General features: G+C 39.1%; 1 protein-coding gene across 2 annotated transcripts in view; it reads left to right on the forward strand.

Annotated features, from left to right (window-relative positions):
• grm8a (glutamate receptor, metabotropic 8a) overlaps window positions 1–20,252 on the forward strand; it is a 287,101-nt gene that overhangs the window by 213,109 nt on the left and 53,740 nt on the right. For both annotated transcript variants that reach the window (XM_084710663.1, XM_084710661.1), the window contains exon 8: window positions 13,573–13,773. In XM_084710663.1, coding sequence (XP_084566789.1) covers window positions 13,573–13,773 — 201 coding nt within the window. The remainder of the gene's footprint in view (window positions 1–13,572; window positions 13,774–20,252) is intronic.

Genomic DNA, 20,252 nt, shown 5'->3' on the forward strand with positions numbered 1-20,252 from the left:
CCACTGTGGGGCGCTGTAGGATTGTACATTGTGAAATTTACATGTGCAGCTGACAGACTGAGAGATGGCCCTCATTTGCATAATGTCCCATGATGCATTGTTGAGAGTTTAAGTTAGCTGTTGTATGTTCCAAAATAAAAATGCTGCTGTTTGTTAGTGTTTGTCTTGTATTTTTACAGCACATGGTGGTTTATGTTGGTACACCATGAGTGAGGCGATCAGTACATTTCCAGTGGTTCTACTTCGCGGTCCTTCTTGCCGAGCCATCCTACCCTTGTATAACCACAGTGAGAGCTGTGTCCCTAATTTTGGCATGAAGGCAAACACATTTCAGTCTTGTAATCTTCATGGACAGGATCTCAAGGTGCAGCCAGGGTGTGGAGAGAGTCTGGGTTTGGGAACCTTAAAAGTGCATTTCTGCTTTTTGCAGATGATGTGGTTCGGTTGACTTCAAAGCAGTCTGAGGCTGTGGTTCTGTCTCAGAAAACGGTGGGGACCGAGTTGCTGCCCCAAGTGAAGTCATAGAGTTGTAGTGAAGAGAGAGCTGAATGGGGGGTGGGTGGCAAAGCTTTCAACTTACCAGTAGATCTACGTCCCAACACTCACCTGTGGTCATGAGCTATAGGTAGTGTAAAGAGCAGATAGAACTGGTTGTAGACTGGTTGTAAATGGAGGCTCCGAGGATTGAATGCGGTTAGATGTTTCAAGGTTAAAAAACCGTCATGATGCTTTGGAATATTTATTAATTCTCTGAACTTGATAGACAATGGCAAGTAATTGATAGGCAATACAACATTGTTTCACTTAGAGTTGAAAAAGTAACTCAGAGAGACTTAAAACTTTGATGTCAAGCATATTTTGTTCACTTTATACCTTTATCAAAGTTACATTGTTGTTTAGTGGTAATACAGATATGTGCAGGGACATTGTTGATGCATTCAAACTTCTTCAAATTCTTATGATGAACTCCCACAACAAGACTTTTTTTTTTTTTTTTTACTTTGTCCATACAATAGAGGCCTGAACCAATAGCTGGAAGTCAGGCAGGAAATCTGTCATTTTGCTGGTCAGAATGGCAAATGTTGGAGACATTGTGGGTTTGGGGAAGCCAATCGCTGATACATATTTTGGAAGTGTCCAGTGATGAGACATTTCTGGTCAGCAACTCACAAAGCACCAAAAAATATGCATAACACTGACTGCCCTTGCAATTGTCCATATTATTTATTTAGATTAGGATGACGCGGTAAATGGGACGCAGATGGGAGTCAAACCGGCGACTACTGAACTACTGTGGATGTATAGAATGAATGACCCTGTAATGTTATTATATTCTACTCTGTTATTCCAGACCTCACTGATTTTTCTTTTCTGGTCTCTCCAATCTCCCTCCAACATTTTTTTATATTACATATCTGCACACTTTACCTCTTCCCAAATGTTCAAAGTTCAGATTTTGTAAAAATCTGTGGATGTCTGGGAAAATAAAACTACTCTTGTTCTGATTTATGACCTATAATATAGACCGCTGTCTTAAAATAAAGAATAAAAAAATGCATAATCATCTCAGTGTCAAAGAAATACAGTACACAATTGTTGAAAATAAGTATGCACCCTTTTAAAAATCATCCTTGGAAGGATACATTACATGTGCAAAAACAAATCCTTGGGGAAACTCATAATTAGACACAATTGTTGTTTTTGCAACTCTGACAGTTTGATTATAGCTGAAGAAAGATGAATCTTCAGCAGGCTTTCATTTCATTTTACAGGACATTTAATGCATCCCCCCGTGTTAATCTGTTATCTAATATCTGTTACACAAACATTTGCTAAAATTTGTCAAATCAGTGCCAAATCATGCTCCAAAAGCCAAATAATCACAGTGAATTCCCATTTTTATTTCGCTTTGGAGGTTAAAAAGAATTCATTGTTCTTCGAGGTTTCTTACATAAAGTTATATTTCAGCTTCACTTGTACTCTTTAAGATTATATTTGGGTTGCTGTAATCCGCCGTAATGCTGATGTTCTTACCAGTGTGAGTCATAGTACCACCACCTTTGCATTGATGTTGAAGTGGCACATTAGACGATCCAAGTGGAATCTCAAGAGCTACTTGAAGAGGTCTGTTTCTAAATGCAGTATCAATTTTGAATAATAATAACGATGAAAAATAGCACCGTGACTTCGTCTTCAAAGATCTCCTTAAAGTGCTGTTGTAAAACTGTTATCTTTTGTCATTTCAGGACTTTAAAGTTTCAATTTTCTTCAACTGTACAATTTGAAATGGCAGGTGTCGTGATCTACAAATGGCAGATTATCTCAATTTCAAACAAACTTTCATCATGAAACAATTTTTTGAACAAAGTTTCTGCCGTGCCCGTGGCTTTTTATTACACTGAACCAAGATGAGTAAGGCCTTTCCACAGATCTAGAAACTGATCACAGCGCCCGGCCTGCATGCCAATTCAACAAGAACAAATAATCAACCACAAAATATGAAAATGACTTGGAGGCAGATATGGAGATGATTGCGTCCTCATGCAGTTTTTGGTTAGCAGATCTTTTAGGAGACATGAAAGTCACTTTTCATCTGTGCTTCTGCCTCTCAGAGTTTTTCAAGTCTTCTTCTTTTTTTTTTTTTCCCACACAGTTTTCAATGCAAATCCTCCCTTACCGAGCAGCCAACCAACCAAGCTGCCTGTGGTCTCCGATGTCATTAACACTGAGCAGAAAGGCTGAATTTAATTTAGCAGCTGCTGGCTGGAAAATGGAATAGAGTGTAATGTGTACGAGACAGACAGTCTGCATAATAACATACAAATATTTTGTCCATCTATTTCTGTGCATCTCTGTGTCTCTGTCTCCATCTCTAGAGGTGTAAATAACAAGTTTCATAACAGTCTGATACAATATACATTCTTTGAACAACAACATGTTTTTTGCTGATATCTCAAAGTTTGCCACGATACGATTTTGATTCAGTTCAGTGGCCTGCGATCAGTATGAGACGATATCATATCATATGTCCATTTAACACAATCAGTTACGAAAGAAAATGCCTACCGTTCTTTTGTGCTTTTGGCTGTAAAAAACACGCAAATAATTGTAACTGATTAAGTGCAGGTAAGTTTACTGTAAAGGTAAAATGGAATACATTTACTGCACTAAATCGTAATATGACCATAATATGTTTTAAGAGATTAGGGAAACATGCAAAGTTGAAATTCTCGCTTCTCCGATCAGCAGACCTGCATCCTGTCCGGAGCTCATTTTCAATACAACTGGACCAATCAGCCTGATTTTTTGTGCACATTAATGACTTTACGCTGAACAACCTCTGAGATTCAGTTTATTTTTCAGAAATCTTGAAAAATGTTTTTTTTACCTGTGGCGGCCGTGGCCTCAGTTCTTATGTTTTCAAGAACGCCTTGAGGGAATTTCTTCAAACTTGACAGAAACGACCACTTGGACTCAAGGATGAGCTGATTAAAATTATAGTTGTCTAAGATCAAGTTCACGGTGACCTCACTAAACACATTTTTGGCCATAACTCAAGCATTCATTTGCTAATTATGACAAAATTACACACACATATTTCAGAGGATAAAATTATGAGGTGATGACTTTTTATATCCAAAACCTCAAAGGTCAACTTAAAAATAGTCTCAAAGTGAAGACAGAATGTTTCTCCCTGGAAATTAATCACGTGAGTCATACATTTATAGTGAACTTCCATTTTGCCAGAAGAAAAATGCACCTAAAACTTATTATTAAGTTAATACAGGTCAATATAGTGGTAATTTCCATATTAAATTCCTTCACAGTCTGCACTACAGACACTATATGAGTCTGGATAGACATAATGGAGGCACACAACTACGAGGCAGTAATTCCACTTTTTGACTGCTCTGTTTAATACAACATTGACAGATGACTTTTCACTCTTCTCAACCAGCCGTTGGGGACTGCAAGTGATCAATAACTGCTTCAGTTTGAAATCTTGTTTAGGCTCAGGACAACATATGTGGGGGTCTTTGTTGGTTGAACACATACAGATACAAAAAAAAAATGTTTTTTACACCTCTCATGAATAATTTATACTTTTTCTTACTCACCACTGGTTTCAGTCACTGCATCTCCCAACAGAAAACAGTTGGATTTAAGCTTGGGTATATGATTTTTCAGGCTAACACTGATGAAACAGACCAACTAATAGTAATCTAGTGAGACCAACAAATAGCGTTAACAGACTCCTGAGAGAGATGCCTGGATCAATGGAGTTGTTTGCGTTTGGCATGTGCTTTGTCTGTGGACGCATCTTTTCTCTGAAATCCAAAGTATTTCCACACTGCTGATTTATTCTCTAAAGGGGAGTGAAATATTCTTATTGTCTTTTTCTTGGTTGCTTGCCGTGATCTGCCTGGTGGTAGCACTGCTTGAATGTGTAGGAATCGATGGAATTGATGGATCATCACACACCTATCCATTTCCATCTTAAATTCTTATCCCTGTTTATCTCTTTCACTTTTGGCGCACACACAAAAGCAAGACTGCACTATTCTAAATACATTACACTCACTTATAAAATATTTAGTTAAAGACGTCTTATTTTCCACCTGCTCACACACGCTATGTGTACAGATGAAATGAATCGTTTCTGGGCCACTTCATTGATGTGACAGGCTGATACTCACTGCAGACAATGGGCAGACAGATCCAATAAAAGCTGCATTGTATTGTACTCTTCACACACACCCAGACACACACACACCCCTTGCTCCGGTTACAACACCTGACGCAATCCCAGGAAACAGAGACAGTAGTGTTTTCCCAGTTAGCACCACTCATAACAGCACCAGTCGTTTAACTGTCTCAGGGCAGGGATTGCATTTTCTTGCGATATGCTGATTAATGATGCATCGTGTCGTTTCACATCTCGTAAGAACAGCAGAGAGAGATTCTCATTATCTCATGACACGTTGATCTATGGCTCAGAGTACAGCACTTTTGTTGTACTTTTTCTCTGAATGGAAGCGTGCATGAATGCGGAGTGAAAACACGTGCGCACACATGTGAGGTCACAAATCTGGTTGCAAATAATGACTGCAATATTTATGTGTCAGTTTTAAAAGGTCAAGACAAACTCTTCTGTCAATATTCCTCTACCGATGCCTTTATTTCAAGGTTGTTTGGAAAGCAGCTTTATCCTCTTCATGTTTCTTTTTGCAACGAGAGTATTTGAAGTATTTCAGCGTAATTTTGAGTTGCCCTTAATTGGACATCAGAGGTCTAGTGTGTCTTTTCAAATAGTGCGTTGAAACTACAGCAGCTTGTAACCTTCATTAGCACAGCATTAACAAACCATTGTTAATTGAAGTACACTCTCATTCTGTGGCAAGAGGTTGGAAAGGTAAATCATTAGCTAAATTTCAGAGGATCACCAAAAAAGCAGCTGTTACACAAGATATTAGGAAGATTGCAGATTGTTACTACAGATCATGTAGAGAAATGCAGGTTGCCACATTCAATGTATGTGCGCATGTTCCTCGCAACTCTTGACCATTCATCTGACTTCACACTCTGGAAGTGTATTGCTGAGGACCCAAGAAAGTGCTGTGTCAGATTTTGTGTAATTTGGCGGCATTGTGGCCCTTAAGCAATTGACTGTATGTTCTGGCCAGTAACTATTAAACCTTAAATCTCAGAAACATTTTTTTTCCTGAATTACATCAATCCAAAAGAATCTGTCCATATAATCCACAACCATTTTTGTGTAGATTGATTTTCCATAATTATGGGTAAAAATATCTCTGGACCAAGCTGGAGAAAGTATACTTCTCTAGATTTTTGATATTCTATACAGATTTGCTATAGCTGGTACTCAAAGTTTGTTCAGACGCTGCAAGCAGGGCTTGTATTACAAAAAACACTTTAAGCTATTGCACCCAAGATATGATGTCAAAGTGACCATGATAAATTTGGTTCTGTTTGGACAATAGATGCTGCTGTAGTATGTGTTCATGACTGTCCTTTGCATATCTTGAGAATTGCTCGTCCGATCGACTGGTGGGTGTATTGCTGAGGACCCAAGGGAGTGCAGTGTCAAGTGTGAAGTCAAATGAGCATTTCTCAACAATGCTGCACCTCGGTTCTTGACAATGCTGCAAGCAACACTTCAGGGGGCCAAGCAAGTGGCCACAAGTCTTCCGAACTGCATGACCCCTGACAACACTGCAAGTGGCAACACTTGGAGCCGAGCGATGGGCCCGTTTCGAATGGGGACGTGGTCCAAACGGGCACTGCACTTGTGTTACTGATGAGGAAATATCTAAATACATCTACTCAAGTGTTATTCAAATAAATGTATGAAAATGCACTAAATGATGTTGTGTGAAGCACAGGAGGACTTAAGGAGCCGACTGCATAGGCTACAAAACTGCAAATGGAGGCATTTAGCCATATTCTGTTGTAAAAAGGCCATTGAGCATATTATGTACTGTGAAGGAGTGGAATTTGCTGCAGGAGTAGTTTTGATATGGATGGATGTTTTTATACTCTTTCTTACCGTTACACTTTATCACTATTGGTTTCCATTGTAACAGATCTAACCACAGTCTGCCACCTTTCAAGCTGAAACTTGTTGGCATGTGTTTGAAGCTTGATTCTGGGTACAGCGTCACTTCAGTGCCATCTGTGTGCTATGTGACGGTACATTGATGTAAAAGCATTTCCTAATTTATGGTTTGCTTAGTCTTTTTAATGACTATTAACACAGTTAGGTTTGTAATTATGGCAGGACATTAGACAGGCTTCTCAAGGGGCCTTTTGTTGATTAGTTAGAGTTGTTTCAGAATGATCTGTTCTCAGACACAAACACAATATATATTGATTTCTGTTTTGTGTGGCATAAATGACCAATTCCCTGGCATGGAATATGCTATATTATCATTTAGGTAGTTTTAGAGATTGCAGCCCTTAACCACACTCTGCACTGTGGGAGCGATGCAGCAGATGAGGCACATAATCAGCCAAGGTGGATGTGAGTGTGTGCATACGTAGACATCCATGTTTATGTGCTCGCCTATGAGAGTGTTATGACAATGAGCCATATGGCCATAAGCACAGTAAAGTCAATTGGCTTTCCTGTGTGAGCATTCATATTAGAAGTTAAAGACTCCCAAAAGCAGTCAAGCTTCTGGCAAAACAACTGCTATTGTGCAAAAGATGTGTATAAAATGGATAGTAACAGATTTAACTTTTAATTGTCTGAGAACACCAGGCACAATTAAAGCCAAACAAAATCTTTTTTGTTTTAATTTCAATGCAAAAATAACCTCTCAAAAGTCATATGCCTTATTGTTATATGCACAGAGAAAAAAGCTGTACATTTTTTGAAAGTTGCTAAATTATTCGTTTTCTATTCTCTATGTTTGCCGTCCGCAAAAACTACATAAAAACTCAACACTAGGTTTAAAAGCAGAGTTTCCCTGCCATCTGATTAAACATTTCAAGCTTGTTTCACCTGTTTTGCTGCTGCGCCTTGAACCCAGGGTTGGACGATATGATGCTATGCCGCGCAATAGAAATGTGTCACCAGCACAGATTTGACCACATTTCCACTGCGGAAGCTATTCTCACGTGAACTTGTATAATCTTGTGATCTTGCAAATCCAGCTCCCTTGCATGGTGGGGTGATTTGTGCAAAAGGAAAACTATGTTTTCTCATGTGGTGAATGACAGTTGTTGGCGGTAATCCACCTCTAAGCCGGTTTGCGAACCGGCTCTGAAGAAGGGAGCAATAAGAAAACATGGAGGAGGAGAATGAAACTGTAAATACAGAGCAGGAGCCATCCAGTCTTTTCTCAAGTGTTGTTTCATGTGAGACAGCTGTTTTCACAAAATGTGATGAAGTACACACTAAAAACACTGAGTTCAGTATTGGGTCAATATTGCACTGCTGTAAAATTAAGTTAGCCCAGAACCAGTGGGGTGTTTTGACCCAGTGTTGATGTTATTTTTATATAACTGTTGGGTTACTGGATCAAAGTAACCCTTCTGTTGGGTGCTTGGAACTGGCTAAAATTAGCCCAGTATTGTGTTGGTGCTATATTGACCTCACACTGGCTTAGTGTTAAGCCAATATTTTTCAGTGTGTGACTTCTTTGCAGCTTATGGGCAGTGAAGACAAGTTGTGAACACAAATCTTTTACAGCCCATTTGTTGCTGTGCTAATCCTTTTTGACATACTCAGCTGAAAACAGAACAAAGTGAATATATTTAATGTTCTACCTCATTAACTTCATTGACTTTTGTAAATATACAGTCATTCTGAATTTGATGTTAGCCACATGTTTCAAACAAGTTGGGACAGGGGCAACAAAAGACTGGAAAAGTCATGGTACGCTCAAAAAACACTTGTTTGAAACATTGCACAGGTAATCAATTGATTGGTTATCGCATGTCATTAATTGGTAACAGGTGACAATATCATGACTGGATATTAAAGAGACTTGTTTACCCATCCATGCAGTATCTCAGGTACGCATAGAGGAATGTCCTCAAACTCAAACAAACGTCGTCATGGATTCAAGGATGAACTGATTCAGTTTTGGTGGTCAAAGGTCAAAGCTCGTGGTCACTGTGACCTCACAAAACATGTTTTTAGAACATAACTCAAGAATTCATTTGTTAATTGTGACATAATTTCACACGAATGTTTAATAGGATGAAATCATGAAGTGATGACATTTTATATTCAAAAGGCCAAAGGTTAATTTCACTACTTTAAGGTCATCAGTCCTTTGTAAAAATCATCTCTCGATGAGGACAGCATGTTTCTCACTGAAATTATTCACTGTAATTATACATGTCAGTAAACTTCCAGTTTGCCAAAAACATTATACCTTCATACCTTTCATTAAACTCCTTCATATTAAAAGTCTGGACAGATATGTCTGTAAACTTCAACTTGCCTGGTAGGTTTAGACATAAAACAGCGAGGTGGTATTTCTAGTTGTGTCTGTGTGAATGATGTCCAGGTTGTTTCTTTGAGTTACACAGTCAGATTAAACCATAGCAACTCGATCCTCCATGTATTCAAAGGACATGGACTGCATCAGCAACAAAACATGCCATAAAGATCAGATGTCACAGTCAGAGGTCTCAGTTAGGAGGTCATTGCTCCATTCCAAAAAATGCATTCATCCAACATCTTGCTTTCAGTGGGTAAAGGGATTTCACAGTGAGAGGGATAAGAGACACACAAATATGTTTAATACTTTAATCCACACAGAGCACAATTCAATTATTTCAGTCTATAGCTTAAATGGAAGATTTGTACTATTTTAATTGGTGCTCTGCATAGATTAAAGTGCTGGAACACATCCGAGTGTCGACTTCCACAAACTCTTGGTTTAATGTTAACTCTGCGTTCGCTGACAGGTTGCATTGAAATTTGTGACAGGGGCAGTAAATTGATCCCCAGTTGGATCCATCAAGGCAGTTAGCCAGTCAGTTAGCTGCATTAGCTTCACATTGCGGGCACCTCTCTATTGGTTTTAGTTTCCACCAGACAGAGTGTTTGGTCATGTATAGTATTCACCTCACCTTGCTGCACAGAGGCTTTTTGTCTGTAGCATCAATCACATTACTGAGGCTGTTACCGAAGTGACTCCAGGGCACGACAAGACTTTAAAACCTCTAGAAAACTTTTCTGCCTCAGTAGCATTGTTTGACATGTAATAGCTTCACACCAGTAAACTATTGTGGTTTGAAATTTGTTTTTAGAGAGAAGAAAAACAGCAATGTGCTTGATCAAAATCAGAATTAAAAAAACAAGAGATTTGTGTGCAAAAAAAATGGTTATTTTCCACTGTACAATTTGTTGTTGACTGGTAAGAAATAAAGACAATTAAATATAGATTTAGCTGTGAGCTTATAATACTGGGCTTGTGGCCAGAATTTCAGAAGCTAATGAGAAAAGCTCTCCCCTCTCTCAGCGACTACTGAGGTGTGAATGTGTATAATTATGAACATCGAGCAGGTTGTCAGCTAAAAGGTGCATGCCTTCTCTGGATAAATAAAGGTTACTGTCATCTGTGCAGCTGTTTTTCTAATAAAATGTCAGCTTTAAAGGCAGTGATACACAAACCAGCATAGTGGCCAACTCAGAAGAGCAACAAGTTGCAACTCAGTAGATGTTTGAGTCTCAGTCTGCTGCCTTAAACAGGTAGTTTTTTTTCCCCCCATACGCATTTTGCTCGAAGCATGACCTCCTGAATCACTACCAAGCATGTTCTCATGAAATCAATACTTTGTTGCCTCAATGGAACCAGTTGTAGTAGTTACAGCCAATAATGAGGCAATCACAAAATGATTAGTTACAAATTTGAACCTTTGGTTAGGTTGGAAAGAGTTGGCTGGAAGAGTCGTGGTTTCACTGGGCGCCAGTTGTGTGTGCAAACAAGGATGACTTCAGCAGTAATGAGAGAAAGGAAAGGCAGGAGGACCGGTGTAGCAAGCAATGTTCTGCTATGGACAAGGTCAGCAGCAAAACATATTTTACCTAAAAAATCAATATCACTTTAATGTCATGCTATATTTAAAATATTTTCGCCGCTTTACCTTGGGAAACTATTGTTGTATAAGCCAGGGGATTTTAAAGCCTGAGACAGATGGCCTTCCCTCACACAAAGCTTGGTAAAAAGGTGCCCCCCTTAGTTTACTGGCTTAGATTTGCTCAATTACTTTATGTCTTTGGGATCATTATTATTTTGCTAGCTCCCCTAGACACACAGAAGGTCTCTCTTTAAGGCATTTATCAATTTCTCACTCTGGGAAAGTGAGACAAACAGTAAAATGATCTAAAACTACTATATCTCTGAACTATCTTTAACTGAATCACACACATTTAAGCTATTCTGTGTGAACTCCTTTTGATAACTGATGTAATATGTTTTCTCCTTCATATATGAAAGTGTTTGGAGTCTCCCCCCCCCAGCCTGCCTCCTGCTTTGAAAACCTCACTCTCTCCAGCAACCATACAAGTTGGCAAAATCAGTAATTGTACCTAGGAAAACACAGGAGTTGCTGGTTTACTGCTGCCTCGATTGAGTACTTTGTTAATGTTATTGTGTGACTGCTGTGTTTTAAAGGGTTAGTCAGATTCAACTAACTAACTAAACAAACTAATACATCAAGGCAGCGGCAGATCAGCAGCTCCCGTGTTCTGCAAGAGAATGACATCTGGTTTATGTAACAGTGGTTTCCTATAAGAAAAGGTTGTCTGACAGCAAAGTAAAGCTGTGAAAACACGTTAAATATAGTGTCAGTCATTTTTTGATGGCTAAAATATGTTTTGCTGCTGACCCGGACCACCTACGCCGGTACCCCTGCTACTTCTCCAAACTGAGGAAGCATCAGCTGCCGTCTACTGTAGGTAATACATTGACTATGGTTATACAACCCCACAACAAAAAAAATCCAAACAATCCTTTTAACCCCCTGGAGCAGGCAGAGATGTGAGTGTGTGAGGCTGAAAGAGAGGAAACTTGCTCTCAGTCACACATACACACACATTAATTGTCTGTCTGCCTTTTGACTTTCCACAGACACACAAACGCACACTTACTTATAGGTACTACATAGCTCTTTTATCCAGGGATTGAGATAAAGAGGAGATGAGGTCCATTATTAGTCCAGCATAGTGATCAGCTGCTTGGTTGGACCACATGGCACAGAGACAATGCTGACTAACTTCCTAGTGGGGCTCTCAGACACACACCACCACCATTGCCACCAACAACAAACGCACAAATACAGACGTGCATACAAAACACCCGACAGTCTTCTATATAACTGTGGATTGGATTTCATTCTCAGGACCCCATTAATTCCTTATGGATTCTCATATTGATTGAGGGGCCTCTGGTCTTGTTAATTTAACTCAGCCCAGACGGGGTTTTGATGCAGTTTGTGTTGCCTGAAGGTGACTGCTACTTGTAAGAAATGGGCGAATAAAGCCAAGGGAAAGGCGGCAAGACAGAAGAGGGAGTGACAGAGGGAGTGGAGAAGAGAGGGAGATGAAAAAGTAGACAGAGAAAGAATGAGGCAGAAATAAGAGATGAGGGTAGCAGCATCAACGAGAGATATACCAAAAACATATAGGGAGGAAAAAAGAAACGTAATGAATTTAGGATGTTTGGAGTCCCTAGTCCCTTGAACCTTTTGATGAAAAACAGAGACAATGAATGTCATCATCAATTACTGATTTCCATCTTAATGCATCAAGGAGGTTTATTTTCTCTCTGTTCTTTTTTTCATTAACTCATTATGCTAATCAGTCGTTACATAAAACCCTCTCAACGAATTGCAGCAAGGAGGTTATTTGCGTGTCTGTGTGTCTCTGTGTGTGCATGTACAGTATGTGCATGCAGTATTGTGTACCACTGTGCATTCAGACAAGCATGAAGGCCAAATGTAAATGTGCATTTGTTTCGTGGCCAATTGGTGAACTTAAACATAAGTCTGCAGCAATTAATTAGGCTGCAGTGAAAAGATAAACCATGTAGCTTGAGAAAAGGGACAAAAGCACAACAGAGACACACCAGAGAGCGGCTAAAGCTCCTTTTACACTGTGTAAAAAAAGAAAACCTAAGACACACTAGCATCTGGCTTTTGTCTTCAGTGTGAAAGGGTGCAGTTGGCATTTATTCCCAGGTAAAATGACTCTGCAGTAGTGAAAGCTCCAGCTCCAGTTAGCAGTGAAGGAAACATGACACCTGGATGGACAAAGAGCTGAGCAGCTGTAAGGGAGGCAGGAGAAAAAACTTGACTTTTAACCACAGAGATTCAGTTAGAAGCTACAAAAGTACTGAAAGCTGAACAAACAAAGACTTTTAAAAACTCTCTCTCTTGCTTTCTGTTTACCTGCCCAGGCATTAATCTTTGTTTAAGCTTGAGCTTGAGCAGGTAACAAAATATACATAATACTTTGTCAAATATATAGAATATGACTGTAGAATGCAAATAGTCCTCATCACAAGGCCATGTAGCCGGGGTCAGAAAGAGGATGAAGTATATTTTGTCTTCTCTGAACACCCTCTTGCCTTTCCCCTCATACAAGGAAATGCCATTATCAGTGGTTCAGAAGATGTAAAGAAGGAACATGCTGTTTTTTTTCTTCTGTAACTTTGCTACCAGGGCGAGAATGGACTGAGAGGAGTTATTTGTCATTGTCAGGCTGAGTGCCCTGCCACCTGTCTGATGGTCAAACTGTCTCACACTAGTTCTTTTTTAGTGTTTTCATCTCTCTTTTTCTCCCTCTCTCACCCCTTTAAAGTTTGTCTTTGCTTCGCCCCAAATTTTCATCTCTTTTTCCACTTCTACCTCAGACAAACTCTACCTACTTTTTTTTCTACTTTGGTCTCTGTTACTCTAAATACTTAAATACTCTAACTGAGCTGTGTTTGCACTTTGACTCTCATAGAAATGACGTGTGATTTGTAAAGTAAAGTGACGTGTTATTTCCCTCCTTTCCCCTCTAACCACTTCCTTTTCTTTGTTTTTCAGGTTTAGAAAAAGTTGGTCGTGATTCCAGTTATGAACAAGAGGGGAAGGTTCAGTTTGTGATGGACGCGGTGTATGCCATGGCCCACGCTCTGCACCGCATGCACCGGGAGCTCTGCTACGGATACCCCGGCCTCTGCCCGCGCATGGCCAACATCGACGGCAAAGAGCTGCTCAGCCACATTCGCGCTGTCAACTTCAATGGTGAGTTAATGCACCTCTTTTTTTTCTTTAACCATTCAGGTTTAAATAGCTGATTTTTAATAGAAAAATTTAGAATATTTCATTTTGCAATGAACCTTTTGCATGCATGGTAAATGCCAATTGGCTCGGCTTGTATGCAAAACTTTTAATGCGCACCATAAATAATTTTGAGCTTGTTCCATTTAAAAACATATAAGGTAACTGAACTGCTCACACATACCTAACAAAACAACTTACAGAGAAAAATTCAGTCTTAAAAGCGAGGATATTTCGTCAGAACAGTTAGAAATGGACAAGTTAGAGCCTTCAAAAGCTCAGACACTGTGTGGTAATCCTGTAGAGTTTATCCGCCTTGACTTGAGTAATTCAGCTCGTACTTTAACAATGCAAAGCTCGGCTCCTCGTCTAATTTGTCTTATCCTTATCATGAAAACATGTCATGTTGCGTTTCACCTTCCTAATTAACTTAAGCCTGCTGCTTTTCCCCAAACATATTATCTGCTTATATTTTTTTTTAGCAGGTGGTGATTTGATCTTGTGTCACTTTGAACCTGTAGTGCGCAATCTTTCATTTCCCCTCTCTCCCAGTGACTTCCACCGCCGATGACAAATTTAAGTGGGCGAAAAACATTTACTCATTTCCTTCTAAATAATATCAGACACCTCATTTGAATATTCTCCTATTAATCCGTTTTCCCGCTGATGTGCCTGTACCTGCTATTCTGCCTGCCATTTAATTTCCTGTGTTGCTCTGTCAAGTATTGTGTAGAATACATATGGGATGGAGAGAGAGAAAGGCAGTCTTATAGTGAGGATTACAGAAATGCTTGTCTGTCTTTTAGTTTTAGAGACAAGATTGAAATTGAACAAATGTGTCTGTGCGGGAATGTGTGCAAAATATGTGTCTGTTTGTTGTTTCCTGTGCTATCTCTGTCTGTCATTGCTAGAGATGTCAGAAACCAATTCGCAGGCAGCCACTGATTGCTCTTTCATACTGCAACAGCAGGTTTGTGCTCGAGTGTGTTTCTCTGTTATTGCTGGCCCAGAGGGTAGAGAAACCATCCCGTAACCACAAGGTCACAAACTTTATACCCCAATGAATCACTGCACTCTTCTCACTTACTGAGAGTTGCCCTGCACAAAATGTGCTTCAGCCGTCCCTGGCAGTATTTTGAGAGAACATAAAAAAAAAAAAACTAGATCAGATGGAGCTAAAAAAATGATATGGGAATATCGGTTTGATGTTGGAGTTATCAAACAGGCACCTGCCATTGCAAAGGTTTCATATGCCCATGACGCCTTCAGATGGCCCTACAGAAAGTTCCAGATAAAAGCATCACCTTCAGTAAAGGAAACTGATTTTTTGTAATGCATATGGAGCTGCTTCCCTTTCTTAGTGCCTGTCTGCATCACATGTCCTCAAATTTCCAATCCTAATAGAGGTATGAATAAATAATAGTACACTCCCCATACCCGACTCCCGTCTGGTATTTTCTGAGAGTAACTGAAGAATATATGAGTATGGTAACATTAATGCGTCACATTTGGCAGATCATTTAACTAAAGTCAATCAAGTTGTCTAGAACATGGGGATAAAAAAGAACTGAATTGGTCCTTGAACATTGATACAAAAGATGAAGTGATGTGAATAGAAAAGAGGCAACAGATTTGACAGTCTGTGCAGCAACCGGTGGTGGGAATTAAACACACAGTAGTCTGACAATGTGCTGCTTCATCACACCGTTATGTAAGCATTATATTCCTGTATATCTTTCACTCATGTCTTGCTGGGAAATGTTTCTGATGCGCTGACGCCAGTAGAACTTCGGTTTGAAGTATATCTGGAAATGCACGGTATCTGTACAGAACAGTTGCGTTATTTCTGAATCCTCTGTTCATGTCTACCAGCAGGTTTTGAAATCACATAGATGGGTCCCTCCTGGGTCTTTTCCCGTAGAGCCATTCTGCTTCCTTTTGATTTCTGGAAAACCTTAAAAAAAAAAAAAAAAAGTTGTGGTTTTGTAAAGTTTTTGTGCTCAATATGTTTGCCTGCCTTGAAGTGTTGTTCTTCCAACTCCCCAAAACTAGTTTTGTTTCTGTCTTGAATTCATTTGTTTGCATAGCGATAGAACACAGAAGTGAAATTGAAAGAGCAAATTTTGCAACAGAAGAAACAGTGAAAGGTTTAATACCTCCATCATTTTGATTTTCACAGCAGAGTTTTGACCTGAATTTACATTAAATTGCAAAAAGAAACCTAGGTGACTTGGCAAAGTTGGGCTGTATCATTAAACAGTTTGTTCATTCTGGCACCTATATATAATTTCTTTTAAAGGCAGAAGTAATAACCTTAACTTGGGTACTGGTTCTTTGGCACCATTTCACTGTATTCCATTAAATGTTTAAAAGGCCTCTCTGCTGTATTTGTCTAAGGGGCAGAAGCAGAATGATGGTGGTGGTGTGTGATGACACTGACACTGGTTCATAGAAGTTGAACATCAATCTGGAAATGCATAATACATATACAGAATAGTTGTGTTACTTCTGAGTCTTTTGTTCATGTTTACCAGCAAGTTCTGAAATCACAGACAGGTCTCGCTTGGGTCTTTTCCCATGAAGTCATTTGGCTTCTATTTGAGTTCTGAAAACACGTAAAAAAAAAAGTTGTTGGAATTTTATTCTTCCAGCTCTGAAAAACTATTTTGTCTCCGTTTTGAGTTCAGTTCTTTGCATTGTGATAAAACACAGAAGTCAAATAAAACTGGAAATGTCCACGAAGAGCAAATATTGCAACAGAAAAGCGGTGGAGGGTTGTGGTCTGACAAGCACACTTTTCAATTTATTTTTCGGAAATCACTGTGTCCTGTCCCATCGTGACTAAAGAGGAAAATGGTCATTTAGGTTGGTTTCTCCAGCTAACTTAAAAAGCCAGTATCTGTGATGGTATGAGGGTTTGTTAGTGCTCACCTCATTACTGCTGAAAGGTACATAAAGGTTTTGGTGCGACATACGATGCCATCCAGATGACGTCTTTTTTTAGGGACATTCCTGAATTTAACTTTAAAAACTTCAGTGATTAGTGTCCTCAGATTACAGAATCTGAAATCTGAAAAAAAGTGATGATGTTGGAACTTGTTACTGGAGTCAAATTCAAAATTAGTATATATTTACAAGCAATGAAGTATATCTGTTTGAACATTAAATGACTTGTCTTTGTACTGTAATTAATTAATTTTAGGTTTGTTTTTTTATATTTTTCTTTTTTGATTCAGGATTTTATATTTTGACCCCTATTTGTCATCTTTCCAATGGCGGTTATCATCAAACTTTTTCTCATTTCACTACTTTCCATTAAATGTTTAAAAGGTGTCTCCTCTGTCCCTCTGTCTGCGGGACAGAGGAGGATTGATGGGGTTTGTTAGGTGGCTCTTTGTAGTGGTTACTCTTATCTTGGTTGTTTACATTGGCAGAAGCCTGCAAGATTTAGAGCTTTTAAGCTTCAAATCTTAACTTTATGTGTGTTTATGTGTAATTGCCTTGTTATATTTGCGTTTTCCAAATTAAAGAAGGTTCGGTATCGATCTGTTTCGGGTTGACATGACATTGATAAGACTAAAGAAGAACAGACAAAGATGGTGGCATCTCTATGTTTCTCTCTGTGTTTGAGGCACATTAAAGGAGATAATACGTTTTTGGATCAGAGAGTCTCTTTCCCTCTGTTCTTTCTGGATCCATACCAAATTTACCACTGGAGCAACTACAGGAGAGAACAAGACAGAGTTAGAGGGAGCGGGGCATTTCAAGCTTTTAGGGCAGTGATAGTTCTCTTGTTGGATGTGTACCAAGACAACTTCACTTACAAAGTGAGGTCTAACAGGCGAGAGTGACAGAAAAGGAAAGATGAGGAGACAAGGAAAGAGACAATTAAACCCCAGTTTTTAAAATGATATCTTAATCATGAAAAAAAAAGATCCTTCCTGGTTACAGAGGTTTAATCGGCCAATAACAATAAGGTAGATCTACCCTAGAGAAGATTTAGCATTCTATAATGTATACAGAAAGTGTTTGCTTTGAATAAATTCAGCAGCTTTTTACTCCTGCAGTTGTACAGAAAATCTGAATATTTATAACTATTCCTCATATTCCCATTTTTAGACATATTGGAATAATATATCTTCATAGGCTACACAGTAAATTGTTAAAATGATATCCTATCCTAAACTCACCTATTTTGAAACACAGCAGACACAAAAACAAACGGAGCCTGATGCATTGCAGAGCAAGTGGGACAAACAATAAGGAAACAAACCCTGGAGCAGCACAACGCTGTCCAGCTTTTATTTGTCTGTGAGTTTATTGGCTTATCCAAGCAAACACACACATTCATGCACCTAAAAAGCATGCAGAAGCTAACACACATATATCAAGACCATCATGAATAATGGAATCCAACACTAAAACAGAAGAAAAATTGTATTGGAAAAGCTTTATTTCACTTTTTGATGAAATAATTGTGACTCAAGGTCTACTTCAGGCTTTGTCCAAAGCTTAGAACTGCTTGATTTTTCTTCAGACATCAGAGCATCACCTTGAAGAAATGTTCAGACATTGTCCTTCAAGTGAAATCAGGTCAGTGCGTGAATTTAAACTGTCCTAATCTATCAGGGATTGTCACTGAAGAGAGAAGGAGCTTTAGTCAACTGACTGTAACGTCATGCTGCAGTGGGCAGAACAATCAGCAATCAGAGTGCATAGAAAGATGAAAAGATGTGAAACTATCTGTTGAATCAGGGATGTCTGCGTGATTAACACCCACCTTGAAAAGGTGCTGGGCCAACCTTGATCCAAAATATAAAATGCTTCCAACCTTTTATGGCTCTTATTTTGTAAATGTGGCTAAGACTAATCTGAAATTGCTTTTGAAAAATGAAAAAAAAATTGAAAAATAAGAAAGAAAATAGATTTTTTCCAGCAGCACAGAAAACTAAAATGAAAATGAAATGAAAGCCTAAAAGTAAGGTACAAAGTAAGTGAAACTAAAATAACTAACACACTAAAAAACAATTCCATCAGTCCCTGTGTTTGTGTTGTCTTGCTACTTATGTTTTTGGTCTGCTCATTGCTCATTCTTGTCAAAAATACGAGATACTGTTCTTTTCAAACCGACACACACCTTGTGGTCGCCCACACGTTAATTTGTCCTATTCACGTTCCCTGGGCTTTGTTGGTTGTAAGTACATCTCATAGTGGCTTTTCAAATAAAGCCATTGCTAATGTTTCTTGCTCCATCGCTCCTTTTCTCTCTTGTTGTTGTACTATCCTTTTCTGTTTCTTTCTCTCCCTGTCATGTCTCTGTCCTTCACTTGTCACCTCCCTTTTCTGCCTCGTTCTCTCTATTGTCTCCCGTTCACCTCCCCTTCTCTCCTCTTAGCTTTCTGTCTCAGTCGACTCAGTTGTTCGTGTTCACTCTCCCATCACTCCTATGTTTCTTAAAGGCATTGACTCATAAACTGAAGGCTACAGTTTGCACATGGTTTCTTAAGCCTTTTTCTTTTTTAGGTTTGGATGAAATTGTGATTTTAAATTTGTGAGAACTTCAACCCAACACTTTTCTTACTGGAGTTTTTTTTTTTAAAGCAAGTTACAAAACTCTCGATGGTCGTTCTTCTTGCTGCCCAAACTTATCAGTGAGTGTTGGGTGCCCATGACCTTATTGCCAGTTCACCGGTTTTCCTTCTTTTGACCACTTTTGGTTGGACCTGTCATGTTGGGGATGGTCTGATCCAGTCATCTAGTCATCACTATCATCGCTGTTTGGCTTTTGTCAGAGTTGCTCAGATCCTTACGTTTGCCCATTCTGCGTCCAACACATCAACTTGAAGAGCTGACTGCTCACTGGTAATATAATATATTATACATCATGTACGACTGTAACAAGATGATCACTGTTGTCTACTTTACTTGTCTGTGGTTTTAATATTGTGGCTGTTAGTTGTATAAGTCCTCAATACAGAGCAATCCAGCAAGAGGCTTGCTGTAATAACTGCCAAGAGAGTAAAAGACCAAACAGATGTAACAAATCAAAGACCACTTCTTTCTGTGCTCACTTGTCACTTGTCTGCACTTCAGCTGATGAAATTCTCAGCTATGTTGTGTTTCCTTAAGAATTTAAGGTGTCAAATTGTTAAACTTTTCTCTCCTGAGGCACCCACATGCTCTGAGGAACGGAAACTGTTTTCCGGACAACAGTCTTCAACAAATGACAGCAGCTTACTTTTGTCTTCTGCACAAATGTGTTTGTGTTACGCAAGAAAACTCTCATTGTGATTTGATCACTGCCAAGTTATATATCTCCTGCTGGGAGACAAGATGGACATCATCATGAGAACTGACACGCACTAATTAGAGCGGCTTGACTTTGACATGATGAACTCCATACCTGGTTGAACAACCTTAGGCGGAGAGAGAGGAGTAGGGAG

The sequence above is a fragment of the Lutjanus erythropterus genome, chromosome 22 (genome assembly GCF_056507025.1).
Source record: "Lutjanus erythropterus isolate fLutEry1 chromosome 22, fLutEry1.hap2, whole genome shotgun sequence".
Classification (NCBI taxonomy): Eukaryota; Metazoa; Chordata; class Actinopteri; order Lutjaniformes; family Lutjanidae; genus Lutjanus; species Lutjanus erythropterus.